Source organism: Oreochromis aureus, linkage group 23, assembly GCF_013358895.1.
Source record: "Oreochromis aureus strain Israel breed Guangdong linkage group 23, ZZ_aureus, whole genome shotgun sequence".
NCBI classification, from domain to species: domain Eukaryota; kingdom Metazoa; phylum Chordata; class Actinopteri; order Cichliformes; family Cichlidae; genus Oreochromis; species Oreochromis aureus.
Genome location: NC_052963.1, coordinates 18,197,289 through 18,215,337, shown reverse-complemented (window position 1 = coordinate 18,215,337; position 18,049 = coordinate 18,197,289). Strand labels below are relative to the sequence as shown.

Here is an 18,049-nt window from a genome sequence, read left to right as displayed (position 1 = left end):
ATTATTGTTTTGTAATATGTCAGGGTTGTTCCAGATAGGTGTACGCTTTGCATGGGATTAATGAAGACTCAGTCAGCTTCAGAAACTCCCACCATGCTGTCAGAGAGGAGCTGATGTTGATGCTTTTGAAGCATTCATGTCGTTGGATGTTTGAGCTGATAAATGGTAGATCTGAAATCTCTAGATTATTGCAAAGTGCTTGTTCTACATCTAGCCAAGGTTCATCTAAGAGGGTATGTTTTTGCCATCCTGAGATAAACTGAAGCCTGTTGGCTAAGAAGTAGTGCTGAAAGTTAGGTAGTTCTAATCCTCCTTTATCCTTGGTCTTTTGTAGTGTTTTTAAGCTTATACGTGGGGCTTATTTTTCCAAAGGAATTTGGACATATATGAATCTAGAGATCTGAACCAATCTTGCGGCGGTTTAGTTGGGATCATTGAGAATAAATAATTTATTTTTGGTAATACCATCATTTTATAGCGGCAACCCTTCCCATGAGTGATATGGGTAGACATTTCCACCTAGCCAGATCACCTTCTACTTTCTTTAAAAGTGAGATATGGTTTAATTTAGTTAGATCTGCAAGCTTGGGAGAAACATTAATACCTAAATATTTTATATTTCCGATTGCAGTGGAGTAGAAGAGGAATTATGGAAGGAGCAGTTAATCGGAAGGACTGTGGATTTTGACCAGTTAATTGAGTAATCTGATATTCTTGCAAGAGTTTATCAGTTCAATCACCCCAGAGATATTGGTTTGTGAATTTTGGAGAAAGAGTAACACATCATCCGCATAAAGGCTGATTTTATGTTCCACGTTCTTGCATTTTATGCCCTTAATTACTGAATTCTGTCTAATTGCTGCTGCTAGTGGTTCGATAAAAATTGCAAACAGTGAAGGGAGAGTGGGCATCCCTGCCTGGTGCCCCTCAGGAGACAGAAGCTGGAGGATGTCTGGTCATTTGTTCTGACACAAGCTGTTGGGGAATTATATAATATTTTTAACCAGTTGATGAAAGAAGATCCAAAACCAAATTTGTGTAAAGTTGCAAATAGAAATTTCCAGTTAACTCTGTCAAATGCTTTTTCTGCATCTAAAGATAATATTGTAGTTTCAAGGTTTTTACTGTATGAGTAGTCTATCAAATTAAGTAATCTACGTGTATTTGTTGATGAGTGCCTACCTTTTATGAATCCAGTTTGGTCAGGATGAATTAAGAGGGGGTTATTTTCTCTAGTCTCTTTGAGAGAGCTTTGCAGATTATTTTGAGGTCTACATTTATAAGGGATATTGGATGATAGCTTGAGGGATATACAGGGTCTTTGCCTGGTTTTAGCAGGAGATTTATGTTTGCAGAATTCATATTTGATGGAAGTCTGCCATTTTCTTTGATTTCCAACAACGTTCTGTAAAAACTGGTGTTAGAATCGTCCAGAATTCTTTGTAGAATTCTGCAGGAAAGCCATCTGGGCCTGGAGCCTTATTATTGGGCATACTTATCAGGGCTTCCTGGAGTTCACCTGGTGTCAGTGGCGAATCTAGTGCCATTGCTTGAGTGTCTAATAATTTTGGGAGAGTTATGTTGTCTAAAAACTGATCAATTTCCTTTTTAGATGGGTTTATTTGTTTTCGTATTTAGCACCAATCAATAATATTATAGTTATTCGCTCACGGTCTGGGTCTCTGGCCCAGCGTTTCTGACGTTATTCTAAGGTTTTTGAGTTTCTTATGTTTGGTGGTGGGTACGTTATTAACATCGTTTTAAGTTGTTTATGTTAGGGCTGTATATTACCACGTTTGTATTTTCATGCCATGTTTCCTGTTTTATTTTGAAAGAGTCTGTTGTGTTCAGTTCATTGATCTCACTTCCCTGTTGTGTCAATAGGGCTTTGGAGTTGACGTCACGCCGCAGTGCATTGTGGGATCGCGGCGCCATGTCAGTAGGCTAGAAAGCAAAACAAGCGCTGGATTGTTGGAATCGGGACTGCCAGAAACATGCTCAAAATCAGCGCAAAAGACAAAGGGCTGTATCGCGACCGATTGCGCCCAGACGCCAAGAGATGGTACTTTGAAAAAAATTGCGTGCATTGGTAATGTGGACCCGTATGAAATAAGGAAGCGGAGTGGAAACCCAGACGACCTACGCCTTTTTCCTATCCCGATCTTCGCATACCTTGTCTGTGGAGTCAGCGCATACACAGCAACCCAGTTTAAGAATTATAAATCCCTGGAGGCGCACATCCAATTCACGAACGGATGGGTGCAAGATTTGTCAGTCTTTAATCCTCCACGCTGCGAGTACGCTGTCGTTAAGACAAAGGTAAGTCAGTTTAAACTTGATAACTTTCTAAACAACTTCCTTGTTACAGTTTTTGATTTGCACGTACACCCAAACCATCTATATTAGCCTTGGTTCATTACAGACCTTTTATTAAAAGTGGTTTTTGTGTGTTTCAGGTACTGCACTCACAACGACTGAATGAAACTGCACTCCAACCACTGTGACCTCGTTGTGTGGACACAGAGAGACCTTGCTGTGATACGCATCTTCCCTGATGTGGATTTCTGGGAACCACGTTTAAAGCAAGAACAAGACTTCTTTCTTAAAGTGTGTCTTCCTGAACTTGTTGGGAAACACTTCTCCAAACAACGTGCTGCTCTAAATAGCCTGTAATGTTTCATTTTGTGGTTCAAGATTGATGCCAGCTGTGTGTTGCCATGTAAATAGTTTGCATTTCATTTTTATGTACTTGTGAACAGATCAAGAATAAAAAAACAAACAAAGATATTATTTTCTGCTTTATTGAAACTACTTCACACAAAGTACAATTATTTACAATGAACCACACATGCAACACAACAGCTTTATGAATACTCAACAAGAGCAAGTTTCATTTGGCGCTGGTTTGACAACCACACTGGGGCACATATTCACCAAAACACAGCAAACCTTAACAATCTTATCAAGCAGTGTTGTGTTTATTTCTGCTCTGCCCTGTTCATTGCACACACAATGCTTCGTCTGCCCTTTAGCTTCCGTGATGCTGTCCGATCGCCACTGTCCACATTTACAGCTGGTACCTCAACCTCCACTTGTCCAACACAACTGCTGTCCACTGCCTCCATGACATGGTGATTTTGTTGTTGTTCTTCTGTTTGATCTTCATCGATTACTTCTGCACGGGGCACACCTTCAGACTCTGCAGCTGCATAATAAAAGCCTGTAAGATCAAATTAGTGCACATGACAGGTGTGTGATTCATCTGGAAGTTATGTGCGGATTAGTGTACAATGAGAGCAATTTAGTATGTTTTTAGAGGCCCATGTGCAGTGTTGGTGCCCAGTCTGGATTTGTTACATTCATTTCATATGCTGGTTTGCCTGCAATAATGCTAAATCATAAGCTACTCAGTCGACATGATGACATGACGTGGTTCTGCAGCATCACACATTAGCATGTTTTATCTCATTATCTATGACCTCAGCACATTGAAAAAAAACACTTAAAGGCACTTAACACTTAAGAGTGATATGAATTAATTTAGAATTAATTTAGAACTCACCGAAAGAAAATGCGGAGAGCAAACCAACAAAAGCTGGGGATTGCACAGAACTCGATCCGCTCGTCTCACCGCTGCAATGCAAGCCTGACGTCTTTGTTTAGTAATATCGGATACATGGGGTCCCTCACGTTGCCTCCAGGATGGAAAACGATGAAAGGAGAGCCCATTATCCAGCTTCTTGCCTTCACGATCGTGTGATCTAACGTTGCAACTGACAACACATCACGTACGAGCCATAGCTGTAGCTGTATCCTGTGTCTAGCCTACTGTCATGGCGGAAGGGGGCGTGGCCCACCTCCCGTGACATCACGCTCCAAAGCCCTATAGAATTATTTGTGCCAGCTACTTCCCTGCTGTCCCTCCATCCTGTCTCAACCTCCAACTGGAAAGTAGAAGTCCTCATATGGTAGGACCAGTGATTGTAGTGTGTGTTACACTGTCCTCATATTGTTTTAAGCTGTGAAGGACATGAGTGTGTTTCAGTTAGGAGAAAGTAATTGTCTATACCATTTGTTAGTCCAAACTTTCCCTTAAAGCATTTGCTTGATCTTTATTGTGTGGATGCTTTAAGCATCCACACTATTGAGTTCCTGTTTCTTCTTCAAGTTGCTTCCGTACGTTTTTCGCCGTGGATCTACTTCCACAATTTTCAGCCGATTTTCACCATTCAAATTTTAAACTATTCTGCTATTTCTGCTAATGATGGCTATATCTTTTGGTATTTTATACTATTATACTTTTTAAAATATTACGTTTTTTTCCTTTAATTTGTCCCATTGAAATGAATGGGAAACTTCCGCAATTCTGGAGGAAAGCCTTTTTATGGGATGATCTCATTGTAAGATTCAAATTCAATATATTTAGACTGGTTGACTGAATTGGATCTTGTGTATGTGTGTGTGTGTGTGTGTGTGTTTGTGTGACAGAGAGAGAGAGAGAGAGAGAGAGAAAGCCTTTTTATGGGATGATCTCATTGTAAGATTCAAATTCAATATATTTAGACTGGTTGACTGAATTGGATCTTGTGTATGTGTGTGTGTGTGTGTGTGTGTGTGACAGAGAGAGAGAGAGAGAGAGAGAGAGAGAGAGACTTTTTATGGGATGATCTCATTGTAAGATTCAAATTCAATATATTTAGACTGGTTGACTGAATTGGATCTTGTGTGTGTCTCTCTCTGTGCATGTGTGTTTCCATATGTGTCCATATTTGTGATTGTGTGGCTGTTATATATTTTTTTGCCGATTTTTTTTCATTTAACAAGTATATTTGAAGGACCCTTAGCATGTTCAGCATTTTTTCAGCTGTCCATTTTGCTTTTCCAATTTTTCTGTTTAACTTATTACTATTGTGCTAAATCATAGCATTTCTGCTGTTTTATAATATTTGTGCTAAATATAGTATTTCTGCCCAATATAGTATTTCTGATTAATTATAGTTTTTCTACCAAATCATAGTACAGTATTTTTGCTTTTTATAGGATTTTTATAGGATATTTATATTGCTTAATATAGTATATCTGCTAAATGTAGTATTTATGCTTAATCATAGTATTTCTATATATTTCTGCCAGGTCCCCAGGCAGCCAATCCTCTGTGAGGACTTAGGCATTCAAATTTACATATCAGGGCCTGCACGGCTTCCCAGCCAGCCAATCATATATGTGGGCTGAGGCATTCAAATCCTCAACATGAGAAATAGACAGCAAAAAACGCTTTCTCTCTATGTTCCTCCATGTGTGCAAGGGTGCACCTGTTTTGGCGGGAAAAAGTACACAGCCTCTCTGATTGGTGGATTCAAATTGTGCAGCTCCAGACCTTTTGACCCACCTAGAAACATAAAGGAAACACTGTTTGTACAGCCCCTGCTGCTGCTGTTGGTGTGTGTGTTAGTGTGTTTAGTGAGAGAGAGAGAACCCAACCCTTTTTTGGCAGCAACTTATTGTAGGATTTAGCTTGAATTGACTATGTGCACGATAGCATATGCTAGTTCCGGTGCGGAAAATCCTGTGTGGAGCTTTGTTTCCGGTGTCCTATTCGCGCCCTGTTTAATGTCCAAAAGAAGTTAACCAAATGAATGAATTAAGCGTCGATTTACATTTCTATAGATGTCTTGGTCATTTACCCAATATATCTGTAAATGATGTTCACGGACTTGTCGATATTTTGCCCCCACGCCTCAGAGCAAAGGAGAAAAGGGATTCAAATGTTATATTTCTCAGCTGTCCCTCGTTTATTGCGGTGTTATGTTCTAAAAATAACCAGCGATGGGTGAAATCAAGTAGCCAATTTTATGTTTTTTGATGCGTGGACATCGTGGACATCCAGTACTGCACTTTTTAATTTAGAAGGTAAGTCACAACATACCCTTCATACATACTAATGTATAGAAACCCTCACCAGCAATCGTTCATTTTTTGTGTGGCTTTTTTCACGGTTTGTTAACATGCTGTGTAGGTGTGGACATAACGGGAAACATCTGTGACTGTTGTTCACCTGTAGTTTGAATGCTGAACATTTGCCTGTTTAAAGAATAAGACCAGTCACTATACAGAGATGTGCTTCTGAATGTGGACGATGTGTCTTATGCTGCAGTGATGCAGTTCTGCTTGTGTTGAGTGATGCAAACAACCAATCGATCTAAACTCGTTAAACGTCAATCACGTGGTTACCGGCTACCGGCGAAAATAATCGGTACGGTAAACCAATTTCTGTTTTAGCGCATTTGCGCCGCTGTGTGTTTTTGTGGTCTTCTTTTGCGGCTACTTTAGTGAATTTTGGTCTGATCGTGGTGAAACTTGGTGTGTGGAGTCAGTGATAGCTCTGGGAGCTAACCAGCCTATCTTTAACCGGTTACTTATATGAAGTCTGAATAATTTCTGGTTCGGTTTTGTTTGTTTAGCGGACTTCTGCGCATTTACGTAACTGCTCGTTTAATCGCGCTTATTTTCGTGTGTTTGGTGGTTGTAGAAATGGTTTATATGACATTTTAGCTGAGATTATGAGGTTTCTGTGGATACCACACATGTCTGGACTTATATTTCTCAACCCGCGTTATAACCGATTAAACGTGATCTCCTCCTTTTTGCCCCCGGTACCAGAGACGTGGGGCTTAAGTGGTTAAACGTCAAAATCTATCATTAGATTTTTTTTGTGACACAACAGTGGTGAGTGTTCCCACCTTCTGCTCTTTGGAACTTAACGCAATCTTTCCATTTTCAAGTTTTGGACATGATTTTGGAGTATATCTTCGCAGTAGCGATTTACGCAAAGTAAAGCTACCGGAAATGTGCAACCCCACATCCGGCCTCAAACCAGGAAGTTAGCATTTTCTCGTGCACATAGTCAATATAGTTAGACTGGTTGACTGGATTAGATCCTGTGTGTGGGTGCCCCTCTGTGCATTTGTGTTTCAATATGCATCCATATTTGTAATTGTGTAAGTTATTACTATTCTGCTAAATTATAGTTCTTCTGCTACTTTTCAGTATTTGTGCTAAATACAGTATTTGTGCTAAATCATACTATTTCTACTATTTTATAGAATTTGAGGTAAATATAATATTTCTGCATAATTATAGTATTTCTACCAAATCATAGTATTACTACTAAAGCATAGTATTTCTGCCAAATCTTGATAGTTCTGCTATGTTATTGTACTTGTAATTAATTATAGTATTTGTGCCAAAGCATAGTATTTCTGCCAAATCTTAGTATTATTGCTAAATCATAGTATTTGAGCAAAATCATAGTATTTGAGCAAATTCATTCTTTTTGTGCCATAGCATAGTATATTTGCTGAATCACAGCATTTCTGCTATGTTGTAGTATTTGTCCTAAATCACAGAATTTCTGCAATGTTTAGGTATTTTTGGTTAAATAAAGTATCTCTGTAATCTTGTACCATGTTTGCTAAATTCCTGTATTTCTGAGACGTTATCATGTTTCTGCTAAGTTACAATATTTCTGCTAAGTTCTGCTAGGTTATTTTATTTCTGTCAAGTATTATGTTTTCTTTACATTATTGTAGTTCTGCTAAGTATTTACATTTTTGCTAAGTTCTTATGCTTCTGCAAAGTTATTACAATTTTTTGCAACTTTTCAGCTTTTTCAGCTAATTTTAGCAGACAGCTTCAGCGTTACAGCATCCACACTGCATTTTCGCAGGAAATGCAAATTTTTCTAGTTCTGACTAAATTTGATATTTTTGTCCTTTTACACATGTTTTTGTCCATTTAACCTCCCGCTGATCAGTTTGCATGATTGGATTTCTGGGGAAATAGATGGCTTTACATCAGTGTTGGCTTTAGAGCTTTTATTGACAACAGTAGGACAAGTTAGAAGTCAGGAATATGGACTCTACATGTGTTCAGTCGTCATGTCCTCATATTGTTTTAAGCTGTGAAGGACATGAGTGTGTTTCAGTTGCCTTCCTCACGTGGTTGGATCAACAACTCTAGTGTGTGTTGCAGTGTCCTCATATTGTTGGGTAGCAGAGCTGTACAGTGTTAAGTTTCTATAGAATCTGGTATAAGGAAGTCAGATCCTTCTGTGAATAATGTTCACTGATACAAGTATGATCTGTAATTAATTATCTAGTCGGGATTTATACTAGAGAATGTTTCTGACGTTATATTGTTGTCTTTTGTTGCAGAGACCAAGTGCTGAGGTCCTGTCTCAACTTCCTTCAGACCAATTGGTGAGTGTCATACCCACTTCATTCTTCCAACAGGTTACACATCATTTTTTTGTATTTGGTATCAAGTATATGAGTCAGTTGGGCCTAGTGCATGAATGAAATGCACTTTGATTGTATTAAAACAATCAGTTTGAGTGAAAGGTTCCCCAAATCTACATTAGTATTAGGAGAAAGTAATTGTCTATACCATTTGTTAGTCCAAACTTTCCCTTAAAGCATCAGCTTGATCTTTATTCTGACTAAATTTGATATTTTTGTCCTTTTACACGTTTTTGTCCATTTAACCTCCCGCTGATCAGTTTGCATGATTGGATTTCTGGGGAAATAGATGGCTTTACATCAGTGTTGGCTTTAGAGCTTTTATTGACAACAGCAGGACAAGTTAGAAGTCAGGAATATGGACTCTACATGTGTTCAGTCGTCATGTCCTCATATTGTTTTAAGCTGTGAAGGACATGAGTGTGTTTAAGTAGAAGTCCTCATATGGTAGGACCAGTGATTGTAGTGTGTGTTACATTGTCCTCATATTGTTTTAAACTGTGAAGGACATGAGTGTGTTTTAGTAGACTTTCTCATGTGGTTGGACCAACAACTCTAGTGTGTGTTACATTGAAACTGAAGAGCAGGGATGGTTGGCATGATGACGATAATTCTCTCTCTGATTTTGAACAATTACACTGTGATGATTATCAGTAGATTATGTTCACATGTGAAATATACATATCAAATGTAGAATTAAACACTGCCCAACGCTGACTTTGCCTAGAATGCAAAGAAAAAAGGAAACAAACCTATTGTGTGCATTAATTCTCATATTTCACTGTAACTTTTGAAAGGTTTAAGGACCAAAAATTTTGGGGTCCCAAGCCACATGCTTTACTCAGCTGCCCTGGTCAACATGGAGGCCACTTCTGCATCAACCACCCTGGACAACAAAAACATTAGCAACACTTCACCAAGAAGGGTAAAGGCACCCAAATACAAAAAGTTTTAGGTCAATATTCTTGTGATCAAAGGACAAGTTTATTGTTTTCCGACATGACACTATTGAGAGTTTTTATCATAAATCATTTCATCTTATTTGATTCCCAGCAGAACACAGCACTTCAAATGGTTCATTCCAAGCATCCTTAAAGGAGCAATAAGCAATATCTTTTCACTGCTTGGTGTGCTGTTGTGCACTGCCTGTAAACCAAGCCAAAGTCTATGGCTGGAGATCAACACAGAGAGAGGGATTGTGACTTCATGCTGTACTTCAGATGTAATTACACCTCTAGTTCTTCACATAGCCATTTTTAATTCCTTCAACCTAAGTATGATGAATTGTGATTATTGCTCCTTTAAAGTGCTCCAAAAGAAAGCAAGGTTTAAGAACATTTTGCATTCACATTATAAACTAGAATATTTTCTATCTTTTCTTGCATTCACATTAAGATATTTTCTTTTGTTTCCATTTATGACAGCTGGGAAGGTGAGAAGCAAGTGGACAAGTGATGAAGTGAAGGTTGTTGAGCGGCACGTTTCATTTCATGACAAGCTGCAAAGTACCAGGTAAAAAGGAATGTGACTGCTGCTTCCAAGCAGAGCCGGCAGCTCAGAAAGGCAGAGACTGGGTTGCCATAAAGTACTACATCCACAACAGGATCATAGCATTAAAAGAAAGATGCAAGAAAGAAAGAAACAAGCAAGAGAGATACTTTGTTCCTTCCACAGTTATGTCAGTATTGCAGTTTTCTGCATTGCATTGTTGTTACTCATAAATTTGTGGTTTATGCTGGGTGCTTTTTGCAATTAAATAATAACAAATGCAGATGATGTTCTATGTTTTTAATCGCATGAACATTCACTACAAAATTAATTAATGCATTACAATATTAAGACTTAAAAAGTAGACTGACAACATTTGGCTTATGTCTTTTTTTAAAGTCTCTACCTAGCTTAGATTTACTGTTTTATTAACGCATAAATGTCTGATATTACTGTCAGAAGTTACCCTGGTGAGCATTACTATTGTGCATCCATGCCTATTATATTGTAATCTCAAAAGGAGATCTCAAAAACTAATGCAAATGTGTGTGTGAAATCTAGGAAGGAAAGTGGCGCAAATAAGTGTTTGTAAGATAATGATTACTCACCTTTCTTGCCTGTGTCCTCTTCAAGGTGTTTGGGCAAATGTTTCCCCGGGGGTCCAGACACCATTTAAAGGTTCCGGGAGAGACCATTGGTAAAGAGAGTGTGGTGAATCTTTTTGTGCTTGGGTTTCTGGGTTTTTATAATATTGGGTTTGGTGTAACATTAAAGTGTGAAATATTTATTAATATGAAAATGTGAAATGTATTTATTTATTCTAATTGATATATTGTATACTGTGGTGGAAGGTTGGGATTTAAGAATTTACCTAAGAGTGGAATAATGGTTTGGTCTGTGACAGCTGAACATATTTAAGGCTGCTGGTTGTCATTAGAGACGGATCATCGTGCCCTCCAGTGGTTGAACCGCATGAGGGATGCGAATGCCCGCATTGCAGGATGGTACCTGTCTCTGCAGCCTTATGACTTTACGGTCCAGTATAGGCCAGGGAAGTCAAATGTGGTTGCTGACTGTTTATCTAGGATGACAGAGGACTAAAGCACTTCAAGGCTTAGGAGAGGAGGAGGAAATGTAAGGAAGAGGACTCCCTTACTACATTTATTTGTATTATATTATCTGTATAGCACTTTAGAGCACACCTCTCACTTTATTAAAAGCACCTTATCAAGCACTTTATTTAGCATTGCACTTTAAGCATGGATTTGCACAGTAAAACATTTGCACACAAGAAGTTTAAATATTTATTGATTATTTATTGGGAATTTTAAAATCAGTTGGTAGCCTTGATTCAGATCCTGCACAGCTGCTCCTCATCAAGGAATGTGGTGGTTGTCTGTCAGGAGAGAAGAATGGTGATTGAGATTATGATTAAGGTTTACCAGTAAGGAAAACTAATGCAAATGTGTGTGTGAAATCTAGGAAGGAAAGTGGCGCAAATAAGTGTTTGTAAGATAATGATTACTCACCTTTCTTGCCTGTGTCCTCTTCAAGGTGTTTGGGCAAATGTTTCCCTGGGGTCCAGACACCATTTAAAGGTTCCGGGAGAGACCATTGGTAAAGAGAGTGTGGTGAATCTTTTGTGCTTGGGTTTCTGGGTTTTATAATATTGGGTTTGGTGTAACATTAAAGTGTGAAATATTTATTAATATGAAAATGTGAAATGTATTTATGTATTTATTTATTCTAATTGATATATTGTATACTGTGGTGGAAGGTTGGGATTTAAGAATTTACCTAAGAGTGGAATAATGGTTTGGTCTGTGACAGCTGAAGATATTTAAGGCTGCTGGTTGTCATTAGAGGAGGATATATTGTGCTGTGAAGAAGCTCAAGTGAATTGTTGTAAGGAGAGCTGTATGGCAAATAAATACTTTGTTCCACTGCACTTGCCTTAGTCCATCTCACTGTGTTTCCAGCCGCTAAGGGCTGCCCTGTTACACACCTACAAAAATAAAAGAACAAAGAATAAATTAATAAAACTGATTACCAAAACAATATATCCCAATCTTTAAATATCTGTAAAATCCATCTTTAATCAAAAGAAACACTTTCTGTCACTGATACGTATTGGTGTGATAACTCACCACTTGCAAATGAAATGATTATATTGTCACTCCTTTCACTGCTGACTGGGTTTTCCAGCTGACAGCTGATTGATTTTTCAACAGATCCTGTATCGTTCTAGAATTAAAGAGAAAAGAGAGAAGCACATAAACCAAACACATTCATTAGATTTTAAACAGATTACAGGACACTTGTCTATGTGTGAAAAACAGATTACATCAATAGCACAGGGACAGGCTGAAAGATGCCTGCATACACCCTGATAAATGTAACTATATTTTCAGAAAATGTAAAATAAAAGTGTGCAAGACCAGCCATTTCCATCCACTTTTATTTCACTTTATTGTCAGTATCAAAAAGGAGAAATAAATCAATACATCTGTCAACAAATCACCCATGTCCAAATAAAGACATAATTTCTTTAGAAATATTTTTAATTTTACCCTGTTAATGATATCCTTAGAGTTACACACTGTCTATATTTTATAAGCATTTAGTCTCAACCTGAAACACAGACAGATATTTTTGTCTTAACTTAAAATGACTACATTCATGTTGTAGAAATGTTTAGCTTATTTTAGAGTTTAGACATGTAGGAATGTTTAGTTTGCTTTAGAGTTTAGAAATGTGTTAAGATAGAATGTAGAATTATGGTAGAGACACTGACACTGCCCTGGATATAAATAAAGGCCTGACTGTGTCATGAACTTAGGAGTAGATCTTAGGAGACCCTCCCCAGTTGAACTGTGAAAGTAAGACAAAGAGGAGTTAATGCTGAGTGGAAATTCCCCAGAGGATACCTGTGTGGGGGTCTCAACATTTAACTTGATAACTGTGGTCTGGAGGGGAGATGGTATTTATGGCCCCTAGGAAGAGACACATACCCACAGTGTTTTAACTGATACACTCACACATCCACATGCACACTCACTCACGTGCACTCACACATACACGCAGGTACGCGCACACACAGGCACTCACGTGCTCGTGCATACACACAGAGACAGAGTTTCCAGCACACCATGGGGAATTTATGATGGGGTCGCCTCTATAAAGCTGCCTGGAACTAACAAAGGGGTGAAGATTGTTTCAGAGGGACACCGGCCTCGTCTTCCCTTCTAGAAGTGCATGCTTAAATGAAGATGAATAAAGATGAATAAAGGTTTTGTAAAAATGACTACTGGGTCCGGTGCCATCTCTGGGAGCCCGAGGAATAAAAAAGAACCGGGGTAAAACTGATTTCCCAACAATGTCCATGTTACCCAAGCTCCGAAGTTCACATAAACGTTTAAAATATGCATAAAATCTGCATGTAGCTACTAGGATATCAAAAACTCCACATCTAAACCTTAACAAGTGGAATGATTTAAACTACACACATAATTTTGCAGTTGGAACTCTCGCTTAAATATTCTGCACTTTATAAAAAGATTAATATTAAGCATTTCATAATACCAGTTTTGCCTCAAGATATCAGGTATCCTCGTCTCGATTGCTGCTTTTATATATCTGGTATTCACCACTCCTGTATGTTCCCATAAATCATCTCAAACTGGTTTCTTGAGCATGACAATGAGTTCACTGTACTCAAATGGTGTCCATAGTCAACAAATCTCAGTCCAACAGAGCACCTTTGTGGGGACAAATCATGTCAATATGGACTAAAATGTCTGAAGAACGATTCCAGCACCTTGTTGAAGCTATGCCAGGAAGGCTCTGAAGACAAAAAGGGGTCCAAAACAATATTGGCAAAGTGTACCCAATAAAGTGACCCTGACTTCATATGTTAGGTATGAACTGATTGTTTATTAAACTACATGCACTAAAAATGCCTGAGGGTCTGGACAAATATTTAAAAAGCATGTATATGTATAATCCAGGTAAACTATTCGAGTAGTATAAAACAGAGATTATGTTGTTCACTGTGTTTTAAAATATGTTGGTACATAGAAAACTGTAAATGTAATTATTGCTGTTTGTGTTGGCTTTGTTTTAATATTTTTTATTTTTGGTTTTTAAGAGTGGCTGTTTCAGCTACTGTGTAAAAAGTAGAAAAAACGTGTTTTATTTACTTTTCTAGTGTTTTGTGTTTATTTTTTGTGGTCATTTATTTACTTTTATTGGTTATGTTTTGTTATTGCCATTTTCCTAAAACTTTAAATAATGATAAAAAATGTCAAAGATGTCAATGATCAAAAATGGGTGAAACAAAAAACAAACAAATAAATTCCCTTATAATGCCTAAAATGACAAATGTACATAAACCTAAATTTTTTTTAAAAAATTGTTGAAAATATTTAGATTCATTTCTTTTTCTGATGTCTGAAGTTTTCTATATTTTTTAGGCACTGCTTTAATACTGTGGTTTATATGAGAAATTGTCTGGGAAAAAAATGAGCAGCTGACGTGTTATGTGAACAGTCAGATCCTGTTTTTACCTTTGCTATTCTGAGCTGATTGCTTGAAGACTGAGGTGTCTGCCCATCACCTATCATCCAGGAATAGGTGACTGGTTTGGTGTCATCTGTGATGCTGGCTTCACAGGTGAGAGTACAGATGGTCATCTCAGGGTTGCACAATTTGGAGACAGTGGGTTTGGGGACAGCAGCTGATAATTAAAGACAGCAAACAAACAAGCTTTTTATTTTAAATATGGTGAAAAAATGAGTCAAAGCAAACTTCTGTCTGATTTCCTCCACTTACAGATAACAGTGATTTTAGTCGGACTCATGACTCTGTTGTTGATCTCTGCTGTGTACATGCCGCTGTCCTTTACAGTCAGGTTTGAGATGGTCAGCGCTCCAGTGGAAGTACTCACCTCACACCGACCTAAAAACATCACAGTTACATAATTAACACATTAGATAATTATTTAAATTGACTTTTAGTAAATATATGTAATGAACCAAGGTAATTCAATTATCTGTGCAGCATAAATTTATAATTTTAAAATGCATCAAATCCATGAAAGAAGTTAATTCATTACAGCACAATGACAGAAAAAATGTTTTAAAAGGGATTTTCAATTCTTTCAGATAAGTCCATTTAGCTATATTTGATCCCACTTCATTTGGGGATCAAGATTTTTTTTTAAAAACATATCTTCAAAATAAACCTTGGATGCACAAGCTTATTGATCCATATTCTTGATCTGGCACAGATTCCACACATGATGTCCTTCTGGACAGCCTTCCCATTTATCCAGGATCTTTCAAATCTAAAGCCACTATCTTGCATGCATTTGATGTTAAATCCTGAACATACGTACCTCTGAAGTCCCAGTACGGAACTATGTCACCTCCGTACCACTCCACAGCGATGTCCGGGCCGTGTTTCCACGTTATGCTGGTGATGCGATCAGACACGGAGCCTGGAGATAGGACTACTTTGTCTCCCACTTTCTCGTAGGAATCTTTGTCGATGGAAAAATAAAACCAAAATCAACATGATTTTTCATATTTAGTTCTGTAACTAAACATTTTGTTTACAAAACTAATTTGCAGAACTAAACAAACACAGTTTAGCTGTATGTGTGGCATCTGCAAAATGCTGTAAAAGATGTTAATGATGATCCCAGTTTATATGGGAGCACTGTAAATAATTACATTTATCAGATTTTGTCTTTTTTGCTTGCTTTTAAGCATCATCAGCAAAACATACTTACATTTTAACACATTTAAACACATTTAAATGAATTCAACTGATTTCAATATAACAGATATAAGGTACTTTTGAATATTATTGATGGTTTTCTGGTACTAGGAAATCCAGGGGATTGGGATTAATTGGCTGTAAAATCTAAACTTCCCCAAATATACACAAAAACAGCATTTTGATAACATCAAAACAATAACTGTAGCATAGCAGGGAATACTGGAGTACAGCATACAGAGTTGAATTACCACAGATTTGTTACAAAATGTGCACCACTGAAGGAGATTGACAACAAATCTTCTATCTTGTGCTCCTGTTTTGTTGATCTTAGAGTAAAATACTGCTTAATGTAGTTTACTATTGAGTTCTATTCTTTTTCAGGGGTGTACTGGTAAGTCCACACAAAGGAACAATCCCATTATCGGTTCGTCAGACATTATAAAACATATATAACATCATAAAATCAATGTTACTGTTCCCTAAAACTCTCATGAACACATTCAAATACTTGTATTGGACTTTCTGTGCGAGCGAGCGAGCTGGGCCTACAAATGATGGGATCGTTTTGAAATGAATGACCTCAAAATGGCCGCTGCCGGTGTTCTTGGAACCCATCCTACCTCACAAACCGTCCTACCCCTTGTTTCTGCGCATACGCTATGCATGCGCACAACAGAAGCCCAAATTTACTTCATTTTTTTTTTAACCCATTGTGAATATTTGTTATGATTAGGTGGTTAGGTTTAGTCAGAAGTCACCGTCAAATTATAATACGGGCAGGACGATTTACCAAAGTAGGACCGGTTTTATTCTAATTTCATCCGGTGCTGCAGATTAATCGGTGCTGGACTGACGGGTGAAACAGATGTGTCTTTTTAGCTGCTTTACAGACACCCCAGAAATAAATATGAAGAATATTTCAACTATTTCTGTGCTTTTTTGTTTCACCAGCTATTTACTGGGCGTCGTCCCGAAGCGTGTTGCTTGCGTCATAACATTAAAAACTTCCATTTCACACTATTAGGTGTTAATCAGCACCTGGGAGTTCATCTTTATCATATCAATATATCTTTTGACTCGAACTCTTATGTTAATCTTCCACCAGTTAAAGTAGACCCCAGCTTACACTATTAATAAACTACTAATAAAAAGTTCTTTTATTTCCTGGTTCGTGTTTAATGGCTCAAGAATAGCGACACATCTGGTTCGCCATGAACACCCCCCACCACTCCTTTACATTACCATTAACACGGTGGCGAAATGTAAATAACACTAAGAATAAAACATACACGGTTAGTATGAAGCTTTGCGCCATTGTTCACGCCACAAACTCACACAGTGTCCATCTTACCTGAAAGGACCAACTCCACGCTTAAGAGAAGAATTCCTAACCCCACGGATCGTAACATCCTCTTAAACCACGGCATAAACGAGACGAAGAACAAGAGAGAGTCGGCTAATAATATCAGAGACAACTAGAGAGAAATTAAACTTCGAATATATCAGAGAAGCGGAAGAGTGGGAAGCTAAACTGCGACACTGACAAACCGAAAGTGAGACTTAAAAAACTTAACCAAAAAAAAAAAAAACCCTGAAGGGTGTGTCCAGAGGTGTCACCAGAATAAGTACAGGAAATCAAACTGTACTGACCAAGGTCATTTTCTGAAGCACATTTTCAATAATGCTAATAGCCACATTTTATACCAGCTCTACTTTAATACATCAATGATATACCACATATTATATCGTATAGACTTAGAGGGCTATTTAAGATGATTATAAAGTTTATGAAGTATTTAAATGCTGTTTGTTTGTCTTCACACATGAAGAATAAACCTCTCACGTTTGGCATGGAGTTCTGACTGCACCCAGACTGATTAATAGCAACACAACATTAAAAAACAATAAGTAAGATGTTACTATGTTAACGAAGCTCAATAAATGTATAAAGTCATATTAATTATAATGAAAAGTTTTATTATATTTTTCTCCTGATTTTACAAACATGATACTTCTGGAACTTTATCTGTACAACACATTCATAATCTGACTGATTTAAAAAAACAAACATGTAATATGTAATATATATATATATATATATATATATATATATATATATATATATATATATATATATATATATATATATATATATATATATATATATATATATATATATATATATATATTATTATTTTTCTTAATAAACTTTCCCAGTGTACAAATTTGTGACTTTAATCTGTAAATTTAAGGTTGTTGTTTTGTTTTGGTTTGGTTTTTTTGCCCATAGTGATTTTCGTTTTTTTCCCTAATAGAAATACTTCTGACTATATATTGTTTTATTTATTACTACAATTTGTTACACATAATATATACATATATTTTTCTTTTCTTTTTTTTTTTTTTTTTTGTCCTCTGAAGCCTCCATATTATTGTCTTCCTGTGTTTCCAGGATCAGTTAAGGCAGACATTTGGCTGGTGGC

General features: G+C 37.2%; 1 protein-coding gene across 9 annotated transcripts in view; it reads right to left on the bottom strand.

Moving 5' to 3' along the window:
- Positions 1 to 17,139, bottom strand: part of LOC116312279 (dextranase-like) — a 75,959-nt gene extending 58,820 nt beyond the window's left edge. For all 9 annotated transcript variants that reach the window (XM_039607366.1, XM_039607368.1, XM_039607373.1 and 6 more), the window contains exons 1-4: positions 16,918 to 17,139; positions 15,181 to 15,324; positions 14,616 to 14,741; positions 14,351 to 14,520 (exon numbers count right to left, since the gene is read on the bottom strand). In XM_039607366.1, coding sequence (XP_039463300.1) covers positions 14,351 to 14,520; positions 14,616 to 14,741; positions 15,181 to 15,324; positions 16,918 to 16,993 — 516 coding nt within the window. In that variant the 5' untranslated portion in view covers positions 16,994 to 17,139. The remainder of the gene's footprint in view (positions 1 to 14,350; positions 14,521 to 14,615; positions 14,742 to 15,180; positions 15,325 to 16,917) is intronic.
- Positions 17,140 to 18,049: the final 910 nt, after the last annotated feature.